Here is a 17,149-nt window from a genome sequence, read left to right on the forward strand (position 1 = left end):
CAAGGGGCTGGCCCCGTGGCCGAGTGGTTAAGTTCGCACGCTCTGCTGCAGGTGGCCCAGTGTTTCGTTGGTTTGAATCCTGGGCGCGGACATGGCACTGCTCATCAAACCACGCTGAGGCAGCATCCCACATGCCACAACTAGAAGGACCCACAACGAAGAATATACAACTATGTACCAGGGGGCTTTGGGGAGAAAAAGGAAAAAAAAAAATGAAAACCAAAACCATTATGTAACATAGGAACAAAATTAAAAGACACAGTTGGAAGAAATGTTTGCAATATATAAAATAGGCAAAAGTTAATATCCATTATCTCAAAGGGCTCCTATAAATCACTTTGAAAACTCCAAAAAGTGACAAGAACTATTGACAAGACATTTATAGAAAGAAATAAATGTGATATCTAATGATCAGCCTCATTAGTGAGCAAATCAAAACAAATTAAACCAATGAGATACCATTTTCATCTAGTGGGTAGGCAAAAGTTGAAAAAGTTGGTGTGGATGAGGGGAGAGAGAAGCGCAACTCATGTACTACTGGTGGGAGCGTAAACTCGTTCAACTTTCTTGGAAAACCATTGGCAATATGGCAGTACCCATCAACATATAAAACGTGCAAACCATTCAACATAGCAATTAAATTTGAAGTCTCCCTCCTATATAAGTATTTGCACATGCAAAGATATGTGTATAAAGCCGCTCGTTGAAACATTTTTTGTAATAGAAAAAATAGTGGAAACAATCTAAATGGTCAATCATAGAAGAATGTTAAGTTATGGCACATTCATACAATGTGAACTACTGCACTACAGAATTATTCCATGATATATTTTGAGTATAAAAAAATACATCATGGAATACTGTAAAGTAATGACAAAATTGGAATTTTGTCAGCTAATAAATCCCTGTGTACATGTACACGTGTGTATGCACCTGGGGGCTGGAAGCCCACATAGAAAACTCTTAATAGTGATACTTTGATAAGTGATACTTTGATAATTGGAAAAGTCAAAGTAAGGTTTCACTTTTCACTATTTTGTTTATATTCAGTTAAATGTACACTTTTTGTAATTAAAAATGTATAAAAATAAAGTCTAGGAGATCAGAAAGGGCATGAGAGACTTGAGTCAGCCACTTGTGAAGGGAACAATGCCATGAACTCCTCTCCCAAGGAGGACACCGTATGTGCCCTGCTGCCTGTGGATTGGCAAGAGCTCACACTGTGGGCTTTGGTGGCCCAACAGGTGCTGGTACATTCCATCTCTAGCCTGGCACTAGGCCTTCTGGAGAGGAAAAAAACAAGCACGGACAGTCTCTGGAAGACAGCAGAAGAAATCCAAGCTTTGAGGACTAGCCTTTGAGCTCCAATGCTGGGGAAGATGTAGATTCTTGTGATCTAGGATTTGTTTATTCTATTACTTTGAAGTTAACGCCAAGAATTCAAATGGTTTAAACTGCTCTAAATATTTCTCCTCATTTGGTCTATTATCCTATTCATAAATGCATGTGCCTATCTGAAAAAAAGCATCAGTTTCTGCACATGAGACTTAATATCTTAATTATGAAAATTCCCACTTGGATTCCATTGGTAACTAAATTGATTAAGAATTCTGTTCTCAGAGTTTTGAGATGTGTCTTTTATTAAAGAATTTGCCTCAAAAGTTAAGGAAAACCTAAGGCACTATATCTAAGAGAAAATTTCAATTTAGGATAAGGTAGCAAGGCTTATTTGATGAATTGAACTATTCATCTAAATGCTTGTTCAAAAACCAGAGAGCTATGCTCTAGACTTTTCCTTTACAGCATTGTTCTATTGTTTTAAGATACTGAATAAACATTTGAAAAATACTAATTTAGAAATGTATCTTTTTTAGATTTTGCATTTGCGAATAATGTAGACAAGTAAGTGATTTTTTTAACTTTACTTTTATTATCAGATTATTTCATAATTGTGTTGACCCTCTAAATTATTCCCATTTCCCCAAATACATTTTAATGAATTAAAAAATGACTAACACTTCAATAGATGGGAAAATTTTTCAATGGGGAAAAATGCTATGTTTTTCTGTGATAAATGAGTTCAAGCTACATATTCATATTTGACATATTTAGGTTTTTAATATTATAACCTAAAATAAACTAAACCATGATTCAATGAGTAAAAAGATAAAATAAGAATTATTAGCTATTACAAGTGAGGGTCTTTACCTTCCTTGTTTACTGTTCCTCTAAATATGTTGAATGAGAGCAATTGTTAACATTTTATATCCACTGGAATTTACATTTTCAAAAGCAAATACTTTATTAAACTATGAAAAACATTTCATATTCATGAATATTGATGAATTTAAAAATCATCTTTCCTTTTAAATTTTGCACTTATGAATTTTTTGCTTGGATTCAGTGTTGAAAAATTGTTATCCCCAAGAATGTCTATAAAATACAGCATAATGTCAAGAAATAATAACTTTCCAATCAAATGTATATAAGTTACTAATATGCGTATATGTATAAATATTTTAATCTCATTTAACACTGGTTTAAAACATGAATGCATGAATGTGTGAGATCTAAACTGTAATAGCCGATCCCAAATATGTTCAAATACTCTATTTTTAAAATAAACAATCTATATAATAGAAATAGCATTACATATCTTGAAAGTCATTTGTCAGTAGAGCCCAAAAGTTATTTGTTAGTTGTACTATACAAATAACATAGAAAAATATGGCATTGATTGATTTAAACTAAAGATTCATTTTTGTATAATCGATTTTTTTTCCTGACATAATTGCCATTTTTTGTAGAACTGTGTTGGAAGACCCAGAAGATGCTGTTTTTGTAAGGTCCATGAAGAGATCAGCAATGGCTTTCACCTCTCTGAACTGAGACACGGTTCCAACACGAGAGGAAAAATACCTTGAAGAGAAAGGCACAGAACATGTTCAAATGCTCACAGTTACACTGAGATAACCCCTGGTATTTCTAGAAACTCTAGTGGTTTTCAGTGTATATTAAACTCTGTGATTCAGCATATGTTTATTATGATATTATTTGAAACATTTAAATGTAAACAGAAACACCAACAAATAATTCCTGCATTTTAAGTTTTTGTTGAAGTAAAACACATATAGAAATGTACACAAATCTTAAGCGTTCAGCTCAAAAAATTTTCAAAAAATGAACATGTTTATGTGAACTGGCATCGTAGATCAAGAAACAGAACATTCTCAACACTCTAAAAGCCTCCTCATTCCTGTCACCTGTCCTATTACCTATTACTACCCGCCCTTCAAAAGTAATCACTGTCCTCATTTCTAAACCATACATTGTGTCTGTTTTTGAAAGGCATGTAAATGAAAGTTGAATTATTTTGGGTCTGGCTTCTTTTACTCAACATTGTAAAATTCACTCATGTTGTTGCTCGTAGCAATAGTGCTATCATTCTCATTGCTGTATAGAATTACGTTATACGACTATACCACAATTTATTTCTCCAGTCTATGATCTTTTATCCTCAACTTCAGAGGCCTTTGCCAGTTCTGGGTGTGGGCCAGTGATCTGAGCTTGGCCTACCCAGAAGCTTGCTGCTAGAGGAAAGAGAAACCAAAAAAGCTTTTGGCAGTTGCCCGGTACTGCGACACAAAGCTGGACACTTAAGGTAACACAAATGCATTGTTGGTTTTCTCCAGCTAAGCTAAAGGGCTAGATCAAAAACTTATAAAGAGAAGAGTGACATTTTTTACATCTGATGGTGGTTAGACACCATAACACTGTGACATAGACATATAACATAGACACACCGTAGAAATGAGGCTGAAATCAAAACAGGCAAGACGTGAGAGCCCGAAAGGGAGTAACGACTGTCACCAAGAATCTATACCCTCCTTTCACCCATGGGCTCTTATGATTCTGTACATAGCCAGAGTCTGAAAATTCAGGAATGGCCCCTGGCAGAAGGTTGTAGCTTGGAAAAGAAAAAGCAGATTTTGGTATTGATGTGGGTGAGTGGCCAATATCAAGGCAAAAATGATGGTGTGTGGCTTCCAAGGTTTGGTCACAGAAAGAATAGAAAGGCTCTCTTGCTGTTTTTCCTAGATCACTTATTCCATGAGAAGCCAGCTGGCATGTCATGAGGACACAAGCAGTCCTCTGGAGAGGCCCATGTGGTGAGGAACTGAGGCCTCCTTCCTCAAGCCAGTGAGGAACGAAGGCCTTCTGCCAACAACCATGTGAGTGAGCCATCTTGCAAGCACATCCTCCAGCCCCAATTAAACCTTCAGATGACTGTAGGCCTGGCTGAAAGCTTCACCTCACTCTCCTGAGAAACCCCAAGCCAGAACCACCCAGTGAACTGCTCCTGGATTTTTGGCCTGCAGAAACTGTATGAGATAATGCTTATTGATGCTGCAAGCTCATAAACTGTAGGGAAATTTGTTACACAGCAACAAATAACTAATACAATAACCTAGCATAATCCATGGTGCTAGAAGTATTTCCCGCAGGTAAGGATGCCTTGTGAAGCCAAGTCTCTGGCAAGCGCCAAGAGAGTCACAGTGCAGTCTCCAAGGGTTCTTGAGTAGAGCTACACCATCTTCAGCAGAGAAGTAGTCACTGTTCAAACAGCAGTTGTAGGCATGCTACTGCACACAACCCAGCACGAAGAGCCTGACCATTGATCATCAAGTAACAGTTTGACTGAAGCTACTCATCACAAGCTGAGTACTATCAGACCCACCAAGCAGTAATGTTGCCTGGGCATAGCAACAATCCATTTCATGCTGGAAATGTGTATTCGGGATCAGATTTAAACTGGCCCATAAGTGACATAGGCAGTATTAATTTTTAAGTAGATTTTAGTAAATTGAGGATGGAATATTGTAATCTCCAGGCTAACCACTAAAAGAATAGTAAAAGAATGTGTCTATTTTATTTTTAATCTTACAATCACTGAAAAGGACAAAAAACTTATCCCAATTACAAAAATATGGTTAGCAAATTTTACTTAATTTCCTTTATAGAGAACTAAAGTGAATATGTCTCATTTGTGTGAAGAAAAAGATTTGCTTTAAAATGCATGCCTCAATATTGGACATTTTTAATTCAATAATGAAGGGCTACTGAGTCGGCTGTGATTGGAAAACATTGTAGTAAATACCATTTGGGGAGAAACACAAAATAGAAGACATGATCCTCACTTAATTAACCTAAAACTCTACCAAAATGGGACATACAATTGAGAGGATGTTTCTAATTAAGTTTTAATTAAGTTCTTTGTTTTAAACAACAGAGACCCATTCGAGCTGGCTCAAGTGAAAGCATATTTATTTCAGGATCCGTGAGGAGACCGCATGAGGAGGAAACAGAAAATACTGATATACAGAGATCTACAGAGGGTAGTGGTTCAAAGCTGGGGCTCTGGAATCAGAAATACCTAACTTAGCTCTTTCACTTACTAGTTATGTTACTTGCACGAGTTAGTTAACCTTTCTAGGTTTAACGAGTGGAAATTAACCTCCTTTAATTTCCTCTTATTTAAAATAATAATCATAATTATCTCATAGAGTCTCAAAGATTAAGTTAGATAATATATGTAAAGTGTTAGGTAGAGTGGCTTTCTTAAAGTGCTCAATACACCTCAGTTAATATTGTTATTTTTATCCCAAGAGCAGTTGTGTCCCTTAGGAACCGTACCTGGTGTCACAGACTGAATGTTTGTGTCCCCCCAAAATTTATATGTTGAAATCTAATCCCCAATAGGATGGTGTTTGGGGGTGGGGACTTTGGGAGGTGATTAGGTCATGAGGGTGGAGCCCTCATGAGGATTAGTACCTGTGTAAGAGGCCAGAGAGCTAGCCTGCCCTCTTTCTGCCATGTGAGGACACAACAAGACGCCCCTCTGTAAACCAGGAAGAGGGCACTCACCAAGAACTCAACCATGCTGGCCCCTGGGCTGGAACTTCCAGCCTCCAGAACTGTGAAAAATAAATATTTTTTGTGTAAGCTGCCCTAGTCTATGGTAATTTGTTATAGCAGTCTGAACTAAGACACCTGGTGTATTAGGGTTCTCCAGAGAAACAGAACTAATAGGGGATATGCATATATGTATAGAGAGAGATTTATTTTAAGGAATTGGCTCCTGCCACTGTGGGTACTGGCAAGTCTAAAATTCGTAGGGTAGCCTGGGGCAGGCTAGAAATTCAGGTGTGACGTACGTGATGTTGCAGTTTTGAGGGCACAGGCAGGCCAGCAGACTGGTAGGCATTTGTTGGGGCTTATTTTTGTCTGTAGTTGTTGATATTTCCATGTTGCCGGCTTCCTCAGCTCCAAGTCTAGGATACACGAAGCACAAAGAAAACCCAGAGAACAAATCAAGTGTCACTGCCTGAATCCCAAGGTCCCTAGTTAGTCTGCCTTCTCTCCATCCTACAGGGTCTTCTTATGTTTTATATATAACGTCCAGGGGTTTTAGTTTTACTTAGTGGCAGGAATAAGGAAAAATATGTCTGCTCCATCTTTCCAGAAGCAGAAGTGTTCACATTATTTTTTAAACATAGGTGAACTTATTGTGGCTTCTGGGGTTAGTATCATATTTAGGAAGGCCTTTTTCATGCCAAGTCATAAAGAATTCTCTCATGCTTTCTTCTGAGATTAATCATTTTTTCCACATTTAATCTAATTCTTACCCATTTAGAATCATCCAGGGATTAAGTAGTATTGCATGAGCTTAAGAATTAGTTAGCTACATTGCCCTGGATTGGTCAATTATGTAGCTACCTGATACAACACTAGATAGCTGATAGAATACTAGACAAATTGTGATCACAATTTAAAAAGATGCCTTCACCTATCTATAAAACTACAACTTCCTCCTTAAAGGATATATAAAACTAGCTCTATAAATTAGGATATAAATTAGGATTAGGATATATTTCCTTTTGAGGAAAATATTTCCTGTTTACTGAAGTAATGATGAGAAGGAAGAAGAAATTTGCTTTTTACTAAATTAAGATCTTGCTTTTTATCTATGCAAATTACATTGTGAAGTTATCACAGTTTACATAAATGTGCACCAATCTTTATACAACTTCAAGCAAATAGCAGTTTTTCTAAAATAACTGTCAGTAAAGAGATGCAAAGACACCTGTGTTGGTTTCCTTTCCAACCAAAATGGTAACTACAATCTAATTCAACACTTGAACTGCCATTGTATTTTTTTCTAAGAGCATATAAATTTCAAAAAACTTCAATTACACACCTTCAGTTTCCTTTTAGCTATATTTATATGTATTTAACTTTTAAAGCTTGGTTCCAGTTGTTTTCTAGTTGTCACAAGATGTATTAATAAGGATTCTTTGGTTCTAATTTATAGAAATCCAAATGGGAAATTTATTGGCTCATGTAACCCAATCCCATAAACCCAGTGTAAACTGTGTCAGAGCCCAGTGGATTCAATGGCTCAAATAGTGTCCCCATCATCCATCCCTCTCTTGCCTGTGTCTGCTTAACAGCTGCATTCTCTCAGGTCCCTCCACACGACAGCTCCAACAGTTCTGGAACTGAATCTCTGTAATTTATCACGTCCCAAGGGAGAAATACACACACACAAAACTCTCCCTTCTTCAGCATCAGGAATGTCAAATCTTTGGGAAGTGCTCTGATTGGCCTAGTTGTGGCCAAGGAATCATGTCACTACCACCTGACAGTAACTATAAAACCACCCGCATTGGGAGACGTACAGCTCCCGCTCAAGAAGGGTACTGATTTGCTTTACAAGCAGGGGAGATGGGATCCAGAGAAGAAAAAAAACACTGCAAGAGTATCTACTTTGGGGCCGGCCCTGTGGCCGTGTGGTTAAGTTTGTGTGCTCTGCTTCGGCGGCCCAGGGTCTCGCAGGTTCAGATCCTGGGCGTGGACATGACACTGCTCATCAAGCCATGCTGAGGCGGCAGCCCGCATGCCAAAACTAGAAGGACCCACAACTAAAAATACACAACTATGTACCGGGGGGCTTTGGGAAGAAAAAAGGAAAAAAAAAAAAAAGAGTATCTGCTTTAAGAATTTGTATTAAGTTTAATATCCTACTAAAACTCAAGTAAATCATATGTATGATGGATGACTAAAACCAGTCATCTTTTTAAGGGCCTCAAGAATATCCATTACATCCTATAAAGTGGCTTGCCTTCAGAGCTCCATTATCTTATGTCTGCAGAGACACTATAGTGAAGGTAGCATTTCAGAGTGTACAGCATAGTAGTCAAAACTGCAGACCTCGTCGGGTCCCAGCTCTGCACTTCTGGATAAGTTAGTTGCTCTTGTTAGACTCAAACCTCATTATCTCTGTTATGGGGATAAAAATAAAGTCTAATTCACAGGGCTATTGCCAACATGGAACAAGATAACTTCAGGGATACAGTAACTTTCAGTGTTAGTTACTATTATTACCTATTGAGTCAAAAAGCAGAATCCAATTCTCTAATAAACTCACTGGCCAATTTAATATTCTATTACATCAGCTCTAGGTATAAGACATACTGGAATAGTAAGACTATTCTAATCCTTTAGGTCCTATTTTTGTTTGAGAAAAGTTTGTTGATAGTATATTCAATATAAATTAACATGGTAAAGAAAAAGAATAACCAGGATGACCATCTGTTTTGATGTTATTATAACAGAAACATCTATTTTAGGTTATTTACAACAAAGGAAGTGATTATAATCAGAACCAACCCAATTTTCTCTTAAACCCCATTTTCTGACCACCTCTTCCCTGAAATACACCTGTGGAAAATTTTGATACTGACATGGCGTACACCTGAAGTCCTCTTTGTCCAACATAAAAGTTCCTATTTAAGCCAGTTTTAGCTGTGTTGGATATCTGATTCATTTCAATGAGAGGGAAAATTACCTCTACGTTGCCACATCTCTTGATTTTCCTATTTCCTTCTGCTTTTTCACAACTCTCTATGGTATCCAAAGGCAGGAGGTGGTAACACAGAATGATGATAACGCAAACACAAAAAATATTAAAAAGAAAGGAACTCAGGTTAAAAAACATATTTGTGCGAGAGGATGGTCCGGGAGGACTATCTTCCCACCCAAAGATCAAACGTGTATCTGTGCATAAACGAGGTACCTTGATGATGGAAGGAAGGCTTGTCAGGATTGACAAGCTCAGATGAAATCTGGCTGCTCAATCCCTACCCAGCTAACCCTTAGCATTGAATTTACTCACATGCAGCCTTCCTGGAGCAGCATGGTGTAGGGTGTGCAGACGATGTACATGTTGGTGCTGGGAGAGAAGTAATTGAGTGTAAGGAAGAGGAGAACCAGCAAGATAGAGAATGTGGACAGGAAAGTCAGCTGAGGACTCTAGACATTTTGATTCACAATGGTACATATTAAAATAATTACTGTGTTCTCCAATATTTGCTAAGTTTCCTAATATTTGTTAAGTTGTCTAATATTTGCCACACTCTAACAGCAATAAACTGTGAAACAAGATGTGAGTTGGTTATACAATAGGTATAATTTATTTTACAATCAACACAACAAACTTTGAAACACAGCACTATCTTCAACTATCAGACTGCTGCTCTGTTTAAATACTACATACACTAAAAACTGATGCCAGAACATTCTATAAATGACAGTTATAAATCAGTTTCTAGACAGGAAGAGCCACATGAAAGTTACATGAAGATAAAAGTCAGCCTTTCAAGTGGAATATGGCACATGAATTAATTTTACAATAATTGTGGACCCAGTATGTTTAGTCATTATTTTTTTTTTTTTTTTTAAGGTTTTTTTATTTTTTCCTTTTTCTCCCTAAAGCCCCCCGGTACATAGTTGTATATTCTTCGTTGTGGGTCCCTAAAGCCCCCCGGTACATAGTTGTATATTCTTCGCTGTGGGTCCCTCCAGCCGTGGCATGTGGGACGCTGCCCCAGCGTGGCCCGATGAGCAGTGCCATGTCCGCGCCCAGGATTCGAACCAACGAAACACTGGGCCGCCTGCAGCGGAGCCCGCGAACTCCACCGCTCGGCCACGGGGCCAGCCCCTGTTTAGTCATTATTTAATCAAAAATTTCATGGAACATCTTTTGTAATGCACATGCTGAGATGACTCTGGCTATGCTTTAGCTCCTCCTGGGGGATCTGACATTTCTGAAGGTACCAATACTGTAGATAAAACATCACTGCAGGCACTACATAAAGCTCAGACTGCTCAGGATAATTTCTATAGAAAGCTATAATCAGCTGAACTATGGCAAAGATCCTTTAACATAGAGCTTTTCATTTCCTTACATCCTAATAACTAGAACTTCACTTTTGTAAATGTAATTTATATGCATTTTATTCACATATAACTTATGATTCTTTTAACTACCCATCTCTGTGGCTATAAACTTTTTCTTTCCTGAAACTCTCCTCTCTTCTACACCTGTTCTCCTTGCCCCTTTGTTTTCTACAGCTTGTATTTCTTCTTTCAGGGAATTTATTTTCCTCTGAGAACAACTGCTGGAAAGCTGAGTTCAGAAAGGGAATAGAAACGTTTCTCCTAGGACCAGCCTGGTGGCATAGTGGTTGAGTTGGCATGATCCACTTCAGGGTCCCAGGGTTTGCTGGCTTGGATCCTGGGCACAGACCTACACATCACAGCATCAAGCCATTCTGTGGTGGCATCCCACATAGAAGAACTAGGATTTAAACTAGAATATACAACTATGTACTGGGGCTTTGGGGAGGGGAAAAAAAAAGAGGAAGATTGGCAACAGGTGTTAGCTCTGGGCCAATCTTCCTTAAAAAAAAAGAGAAAAAGAAATATTTCTCCCATATTTTGAAAAATACGTTTTTCCCTAGGAATATCTGTCCAACTCTAGAACAGAAATCAGGAGGAAATGAGGGCATGGTGGACAGAGCTTTGCTGGAAAGCCTCTCTTCTATGAAATCTTGCCACAGTGCCATGCAGGTGTCACAAGGCAATGAGGACACAGTCACATGAGTTTTCCAGCTACCTGCCAGGGGGAGGACCATCATGTTGGCACTGCTCTGCCTTTTACTCCTCAGATGCCTGTGGACCTGCAGGAGCATCCTGTAAGCATTCCAAGCCAGCATCACTCTGAAGAGATTCCTTGTCCCCTTCCGTAGAATCTTTAGGACCGCAATCCTCTTGGCAGATTCCTGTTTCCACCTCTGGCTGCTCTTCATTAACACAATTAGAATTGACATCGAGTTTGCCATCTGATAAAAAGAAAACAAAACAGTCATTTTGTTCCTACCATGTGCCAGATACTCTTCTAAGTGCTTTATGCGTATTATTTACTCCTCGTGGCAACCACATGAGGTAGATTATTCTTTCTATTATCATTCTTTTACAGATGGGGAAACTGACAAGAGACGGGGTTGGTAACTTGCTCAGAGTTTCAAGCTAGTAAAGCAGCAGAACTGGCATTTGAACTCAGGCCTCTGGCTGCAAAGCCAGGCCTTGAAATCAGGATTATTGTCTGGGATCTGACAAAAATCTGCATTTGAATACAGTTTGCCATGAATTAGCTTGATGTCCTTATCTATAAAGTGGGGGATAATAAAGCCTATGCTACATTTGTGAAGAATAAAGGGTTTGTAACATTTAGAACAGTGTGTGGCACGTGCTGATGCTAATGACCAGGAGTTCCCCTTCTGCCAACAGTCCTATTCTCTCCCACGGCTTGTTTAATACACAACCAGCTGTTATTCACTGCTCTCCACACACAGGATACAGAAATTTGGTCCAGAAAACAGGAGAAAGCCTGACTATTTGGACAATTTATTTATACAATTTAATTTTGTACGGATTAAATTTTGTACAAATCATTGAATCCCACTAACAGCGTTTCTCCACCAGGTAGGAAATAGTCCCTTGAGGGGTGGAGGTGGAAGCGCTTAGTATCAGAGTCCCCTGGACAACTTTTTCAACCTACAGGCACTCCCCAGGATGTGTGACATATTCTCCTGGGTGGGGCGTAGGAGTGGGGCCCTGCTCTGCTATACGTGAACCACTGCTGAAGCAACTCCCTGTTTCTGATGAAAAGGAGTCACGTACTTCAAGAGGGAGTGAGAGGAAAAAGAATATGGCACTCACTGCCCTGGCACTTGGAGAAATTTAATCCATGCATTACATCTGCAATTTAATTTGTAATTTATAAATTTATTCTGTAACTTCACCTGCAGTTTTATAATTAAGAAATTCAAAGGTTTCCAAAACTTAAAATCTTTGGGTAGCTATTAGGGGAAATTTCATTATTTTCTTATTCAAAGACTTTAAAATCCTTTGTGAGCAGAATGTAAATAAATATTCATCAAGAGTCCCATTGTTCCAGGGCACTCTTGTGCATCAGAATGCAGAATGTGGAATAAACTACATAAACTACAGAATTTGATGTCTTTCGTTTTCTAGTGAGATCGAGGCTGACTATATTCTATACGTTATCTCAAGGATTCAAAATAGGGACACGGTTGAGTTTAAGTGTGATCCTTATGTTGGTCATCCCCAAGCGTCCTTGGTCCCCAGAGAAGACTCAGGTCCTGTGTGGCCTGGGTGAATATCATCTATCATTCCTCTCTCCACGGAGCAGCAGTGCGAGCTCGGTCTTTGTATACGTACTGTTCTCCTCTTCACTCTTTTCTTTGGCAGCTTCCAATTGTTGCTTCTCATAAATGTCCTTGAGATTCTTACAGATTTTCTTATGTGCAAACCAGTGTGTTTTCTGGCAGGTTTGATCACAATATATTACCTGAAAGCGATAGTAGGTTGATTTTCATTTCAAGAGCTGTGACTGCACGATATTCCAATTATGACATTAAACCAAGAACTATGCAGTAAAAATATTAAGTTTTCTATACTTTATTTTAAAACCATATGTGTGGATGTGTACTGATTTATATCTGTAATTTTAGCTTACACTTTATAACAATAATGGATATATAAGAAACGGTCTACCAAAGACGCTAACAAATGATTTATCTAAGAACCTACTAAGTGCCAGAATTGGTAAAGTACAATGACAAAGAAGATACAATTGTTATCCTAGAGGAAGCCAGGGTCGAGAAAGAGCAGGACGGGGCAGCACAGAGGAAGGCAGACACCTAACAACATGATTCATATCCCAGTATAGAAATAACAGCAATGGGAGCACAGAGGAAGCAGTGACTCATTCTATCAGGAGGGAATCAGTAGACAGAGAGCTGGAAAAGAAGCATTCCAGGCGGAGGGAATACCCTGTATAAAAATGTAGGAATAGGGCAGTGAAGGATATGTTCAAGGACAGCAAGAAGTTTGTGTAAATGTAGCATATATTTTTGCAAAATTATACGCCAAGCACTGTGCTAGGCCCTTATACATAGATGGTATTGGACTATTTGTCCCAGTTCTTCACTCTTTCCTGCAACCACATGCTTTCCCATGTGATTTCAAAGTTCTTTTCACTGAAGGGGAGGAAAATTGACTTTAAATTTGGCCATGTGACTTATTCTGGCCAAAGGAATGAGACAGCATGGCAATTTCAAGGCTAGACCTCAAGAGACCTCACGTGTTTCTACTTGCCCACTTTTACCTCTGCCATCACCATGAGCACACGCTCAGCCTGGCCTGCTGGTCCAAGGAAGATGAGAGACACTTGGAACAGAAGTACCTCAGTCAACCACAAACATGGGACAAATAGTAAGTGACTGCTGTTTTAAGTACTGAATTTTGGAGTGTTTTTATATCAGCAAGACTTAATACAGATGGTCTCATTTAATTCTCACACTTCTAGCCCCATTTCACACATAAGGAAACTGATGCTCAGAGAAGCAAGTAAGCAAAGGAAATGAAGCTGGAGAACTAGGTCACAACAGAATGTGATGGGTTACAGCAGAATGGGAGAATATGCTGAAGAACTTCAACCTCAAAAATAACAGGAAATTAGGGGCTGGCCCTGTGGCCGAATAGTTCAGTTTGAGCACTCTGCTTCGGTGGCCCAGGGTTTCACCCGTTCAGATCCTGGGCGCAGACATGGCACAGCTCATCAAGTCATGCTGGGGTGGCATCCCACATAGCACAACCAGAGGCACTCACAACTAGAATATACAAGAATGTACTGGGGGGCTTTGGGGAGAAGAATCAAAAAAAAAAGATTGGCAACAGTTTTTAGCTCAGGAGCCAATCTTTAAAAAAAGGAAATTAACATTATCTATAGGGTAAAGTGAATGAACAGATGTATACATGTATGTAATATCTGAATGTGAGAAGAACACAAGTAGATATGCCCTTTACCAAGATAATTCTGGCGGAAGTAGGTATCACAGTCCAGAGCGCTTAAAGATTGGTAACAGAAGGGAGTTGTAATTTTACAAGAAAGAGTAGGTGAAGAGATTATAGTTAAAGTCAACGGCAGAAGATTTAAGATTGCACGTTTATAAATTGTCTTATTCTAGTTTCTCATATGTGTACCAGCCTCAGTCCCCTATGGATAATCTTTCTCTTATTTTCTCACATTCATTTTCTTTCTTTGGGGTGGTCAGCATAGCAGCTGGGGCAGCCTGGAGTTTGGCAGAAGACATGGCACAGAACTATATTTATCTCGTAGTTCTCTTCCAAAATTACTTTTAAGTATTAGATACCATACTTTATACCTAATGTATTAGAAAACTAATGTCAACCATCATATTTACAGAATATTAAAACTCAATCATCAACTTGGATGAAATCTAAATCAGATGTCAATGAACTTAAAAGAACTTCTTTCTTACCATTTTGCATACTGAGCATCTTTTACTTGCTCCCTTTTCTCCACAGGTAGTGCAAAATTCAACATCCACAAAACCCACCTGACCAGTGATGGCTTGGGTAAGTACAGAGAATGCAGTGGGATCGGAACCCTAGAGTGGGTATAAAGAGGAGAAAAAACACTCTGAAGTCACCATGAAAAGACTACAGAGATGACATTCCAAGAACAATGTTGTCTAGAAGCAGGCACACAAGTGGCAAAGTCATTAAGGCTAGATATTACACAGACTTCATCTATGACAAAATGACAAATATCCATTGGAGTACACCTTTTTCTACACAAAGTATATGGGAGGTAAGTCATGAATCCAAATATTTCAAGAGAAAAAATGCCCTATTCTAGAATAAAAGTATTTTTCAATCAGAATTATTCAATAAGCTCACAAAGATTTCAGATGTAGGACAATGAACTCAGGGTGGAATTTTCTTCTGAGAATTGACATCAAAACAATATACATATTCTGTGGGACAATTCATAGGGCACATTACAAATGTTTACCTTAATTCTTAAAATTTTGGTGCAACTTAAGTGTTTTAAAGACTTTATATACTTAAAACTACTTAATGTGGGTTTGCAGTTCTAATAGTTAAAAATTATCACCTTTATCATTGAAATGTTCCAAACTCTTTAATTAAATAGACATACGTGTGATTGCATCAGAGTATTAAGAAAAACAGAAAGTGTGGAAACTTTATTATAGGGCTACTTAAAAAGAGAATGGGTTGCTAAAGAGGATTTGTGAAATTTTTTTTACATGGAAAATTATAAGGGTAAATATTTATCTGTCTGGGATGATGCGATTAAGACCTATTTAGAGGGGGCTGGCCCCGTGGCCGAGTGGTTAAGTTCGCGCGCTCCCCAGCAGGTGCCCAGTGTTTCGTCGGTTCGAATCCTGGGCGCGGACATGGCACTGCTCGTCAGACCACGCTGAGGCAGCGTCCCACATGCCACAGCTGGAGGAACCCACAACGAAGAATACACAACTATGTACCGGGGGGCTTTGGGGAGAAAAAGAAAAAATAAAATCTTTAAAAAAAAAAAAAAAAAAAAAGACCTATTTAGAGCAAGCAAAAATAATCATAGGTTTCTAGCTATCTCACCTACTCCCAATAGTAGTTGTTTGAATTTTTCAAACTTACTTATTTATTCCCAACTAAAATTTTGCCAATTTTCACAATTCTAATTTTCATTTGATTATTTGCTTTTTCTTCCTAAGAATATTTGTTTTAGTATTACCTTACCAATTGTATATAATAGAGCTTTACAAATATCACCTTGGAACATTGTTTTATACTGTTCTGTACAGAACAAGATAGTCAAAAAAAATAATCAAAAGGTTCAAGAAGTATTTTAAAAGTCGTAATCATTTTGAAACTGTCATGATCCTCCTGAAAACAAATAATAATGACTGGGTTTCCTTTCGTGTTAAAGTGCTAAGAATTCTCTTTTGGAATGAAGATAGTATAATGGTGAGAAAAAAATAGATGAAATGAAACCTTAGATACTAGTTATTTAAGTTAATAATTTCAACAGGAATGATGGTCTGTGGAGGCTGTGCTCCAATAATGGTGTGCATCAGAGAACTTGTTAAAAATTCAGATCATTCCTGCCATTCCATACCTTCTAAATTAGGATCTCTAAGCATGTGGCCCATGTACCTGCATTATTACAGGTAATTCTGAGACATACTAAAAGTTTAAGAATTGCTGGTACTTGGGGCTAGCCCCGTGGCCGAGTGGTTAAGTTTGCGCGCTCCGCTGCAGGCGGCCCAGTGTTTCGTCGGTTCGAATCCTGGGCGCGGACATGGCACTGCTCGTCAGACCACGCTGAGGCAGCGTCCCACATGCCACAACTAGAGGAACCCACAATGAAGAATACACAACTATGTACCGGGGGGCTTTGGGGAGAAAAAGGAAAAAATAAAATCTTTAAAAAAAAAAAAAAAAAGAAAAAAGAATTGCTGGTACTTAAAAGTTTAAGAATTAGTGGTACTTAATGTTACACTGAGCACTTAGTAATCTATAGAATTCTTTTCCCTCAAAAGTAGAGTACTGGATCAGACAACAGTCTGGTCCACAAATCAACAGGGTAGGATAAATTCAACTGACTTTACGACAATTGCCTTTTCACATTCAAATATTTTTTCCCCAAAGTGACTGAGACATGTTCAAAATCTCTCCCCAAATGGGACTTTTGTGAGAGTCAGAACACAGTAACATTCTCATAGATGTAACTGACAGTAAAACTGGAAGACGTTTTGTTAGAAGCATGGCTCTTAACATGAACTATCACTTCAGAAAAAAACTGATGGTACAGCTGAACAACACATGGAATCTTTCT

General features: G+C 38.4%; 2 protein-coding genes and 1 long non-coding RNA gene across 3 annotated transcripts in view; 1 reads left to right on the top strand and 2 right to left on the bottom strand.

Annotated features, from left to right (window-relative positions):
* LRRC72 (leucine rich repeat containing 72) overlaps nt 1–3,036 on the top strand; it is a 38,761-nt gene extending 35,725 nt beyond the window's left edge. Inside the window, exons 8-9 of the mRNA XM_070615822.1 lie at nt 1,875–1,902; nt 2,808–3,036. Coding sequence (XP_070471923.1) covers nt 1,875–1,902; nt 2,808–2,889 — 110 coding nt within the window. The 3' untranslated portion in view covers nt 2,890–3,036. The remainder of the gene's footprint in view (nt 1–1,874; nt 1,903–2,807) is intronic.
* On the bottom strand, nt 2,099–9,049 carry LOC139082811 (uncharacterized). Its single transcript, XR_011539069.1, has 3 exons — nt 8,909–9,049; nt 6,216–6,332; nt 2,099–2,919 (listed from the first exon to the last, which is right to left on the bottom strand). It is a non-coding gene; the product is annotated as an uncharacterized lncRNA (long non-coding RNA).
* A 1,012-nt stretch (nt 9,050–10,061) lies between these two features.
* The window catches only part of ANKMY2 (ankyrin repeat and MYND domain containing 2), a 39,553-nt gene continuing 32,465 nt past the window's right edge, over nt 10,062–17,149 (bottom strand). The window contains exons 8-10 of the mRNA XM_008520178.2: nt 14,772–14,900; nt 12,646–12,775; nt 10,062–11,243 (exon numbers count right to left, since the gene is read on the bottom strand). Coding sequence (XP_008518400.1) covers nt 11,059–11,243; nt 12,646–12,775; nt 14,772–14,900 — 444 coding nt within the window. The 3' untranslated portion in view covers nt 10,062–11,058. The remainder of the gene's footprint in view (nt 11,244–12,645; nt 12,776–14,771; nt 14,901–17,149) is intronic.

The sequence above is a fragment of the Equus przewalskii genome, chromosome 4, assembly GCF_037783145.1.
Source record: "Equus przewalskii isolate Varuska chromosome 4, EquPr2, whole genome shotgun sequence".
NCBI classification, from domain to species: Eukaryota; Metazoa; Chordata; class Mammalia; order Perissodactyla; family Equidae; genus Equus; species Equus przewalskii.